Raw genomic sequence first — 2,161 nt, forward strand, 5'->3', positions numbered from 1 at the left:
GCCACCTTAGGTGTATGTGGCTGGCGCCTTAGCCGCTTGAGCCACAGGTGCTGAGCCCTCGCTGAACTTCTTGTTTTTAACAACTTGCTGTAGGGAGGCAGATCTCTCTCTAAACATACTCTTTTCTCCACTTACTTAGTTGTCTTGTGAATAAACCAGGCTTCGTGTTGACCATGAAGCTGTTCAAGATAGGCCAGCTCAATTCCTTTTTCTTCCTCTCTGGCCCTCAGGTATAGTCTCTTCAAACAAACCTAAAAGACAATTCCCAGGACACAGTGAGCTCATTTGCTGTTTGGACTGTTACAGTGCAATCTTAGGAGAGCTCTGAGACCCACTCAGAGCCTATCTTGGGTATTACAAGCCATGACTTTGTTTCTGCTGTCTTGTTTTCTTGTTCAACTAGAGGATCTACACCATTCTCTCTCCACTTCCACCTTAAACTTGCTCTTCTTTTGAGTATCCTAAATTGGTTAATGGCAAACATCATCCACTCAGTTATCCAAGGCAGGGGCCTAAAATGTTCCTTCTTTTTCCTCCTCTCAGCCACATTTAGGAAGTCACTAAATTCTCTTTAATCTCTCTCTGGTTGGTTCTCTCTGTGCCTCTCCTCTCACCTCTGCTCTAGTCAGGTCCTCATCACTTCTCACCTGGCAAGATGAGTCTATGCTTCCTGGAGGCAGAGAAGCATATGAAAAGAGCAAAGCCTTGAGGTCAGAAAGTCTAGTAAATTCCTGCCTTTATAATGTACTAGTGGTGCACTTTGTGGGCTTCAATTTCCTCATCCTCCACCCACCCACATAGGACACCAAGGACTCACTGAGGGAGCGCATGTCAAGCTCCTGGCAAAAGCTGTTCTCTTCCTCCAGTGTGTGTGTTCCCCTTCAGCCCACCTTTCCATAGTACTGCAAAGTAACAGCATTGTGTTCCTTGCTTAAAATACTTTACAGGCTCCATACTGCCTATAGCCATAACCCCAGGGTTCAAGGAAGTATGAGAAGTACCATATTTATAAAGTGGTAATTTGAAATGTCTCTCTCATATCATAGCAACTATGCACTTTGCCACAGAATGCAAATTGCATAGGTCAAAGATAAAACAAAGTAGAGAAAAAAAAAGTGAGGTTTGAGGATAACTCTCCTACCGTCCCCCTCTGCAGAGAGTGCACATAATTCTATATTGCATTCAGTTAGTAGGAAATTGTGACCCATAGTAGCTCAGAAAGATGTCTTCTTTAGCTGTCACATAAGGCCACCCCTCCTACTTCTCTTCAACTTCCTTAGCTCCTTTCTCCTGGACTCAACTGCTTTAGCCAGATCTGACCTCCTTCCTGAGGGACAGGACAAACTCTCTCATGCCTCAAAACTTTTGCTCCAAATGTCTAAAAGTTTTGCTTAAATTGCCCTCATTCTTCTGTCTGCCTGGCAAACATTTCATTATTCAATGTCATCTGTCCTGGAAGAACAGATAGACTAATCTGATTCAGGACTTTTCTCTTTCAAATACTTAAAACTTAATTCCCCAATGTAGTGTATAATATTCCCAAAGACTTGGGGTCTTTGATGTTTCCCACTTATCTTTCTTTTAAGGAAATAAAATTGTATAAATAAATTTCATTTGTGACCAAAAGGAATGTGTACTTGCTATTATATATTGCCAAACTGCCTCCTTAGTGGTAAACCAATTTGTATTACCACCAGCAAGGCAGCTTTAGGAGTTCTAAACATACAGCAAAGCTATCTAATTTTCCGAAGAAAAAAAGGTCTGAATTAGTGAAAATATTTTTTAAACATGGCTTTATGTTTTCAAGTATATACAAGAGCAGAGCAGTTCTTTTTACAAAAGGTATTTATAATTATTGGTTGCAGGCATACATTGATGCTAACCTTTATCTCCTCCTATTAAAATAGGCTAACATTTAGCCTGGGCAAAGGGGCTCACACCTGTGATCCTAGCACTCTGGGAGGCCAAGGCAGGCTGATTGCCTGAGCTCAGGAGTTCAAGACCAGCCTGAGCAAGAGCTAGAGCCCATCTCTAAAAATAGCAGGGTGCTTGTATTCCCAGCTATTGGGGAGGCTGAGACCTCTAGAGAATCACTTGAGCCTAAGAGTTTGAGGTTGCTGTCAACAACAATGCCATGGCACTCTACTCAGAGTAACAAAAT

At 42.1% G+C, this 2,161-nt stretch overlaps 1 protein-coding gene across 4 annotated transcripts in view; it reads right to left on the reverse strand.

The window, feature by feature from the left end:
- DGUOK (deoxyguanosine kinase) overlaps nt 1-2,161 on the reverse strand; it is a 33,095-nt gene that overhangs the window by 1,779 nt on the left and 29,155 nt on the right. For all 4 annotated transcript variants that reach the window (XM_012807430.2, XM_003793392.3, XM_023515301.1 and 1 more), the window contains one exon: nt 136-251. In XM_012807430.2, the coding sequence (XP_012662884.1) occupies nt 136-251 (116 nt within the window). The remainder of the gene's footprint in view (nt 1-135; nt 252-2,161) is intronic.

This window comes from Otolemur garnettii, unplaced genomic scaffold (genome assembly GCF_000181295.1).
Source record: "Otolemur garnettii isolate 467f Iridium unplaced genomic scaffold, OtoGar3 scaffold00068, whole genome shotgun sequence".
Taxonomy (NCBI): domain Eukaryota; kingdom Metazoa; phylum Chordata; class Mammalia; order Primates; family Galagidae; genus Otolemur; species Otolemur garnettii.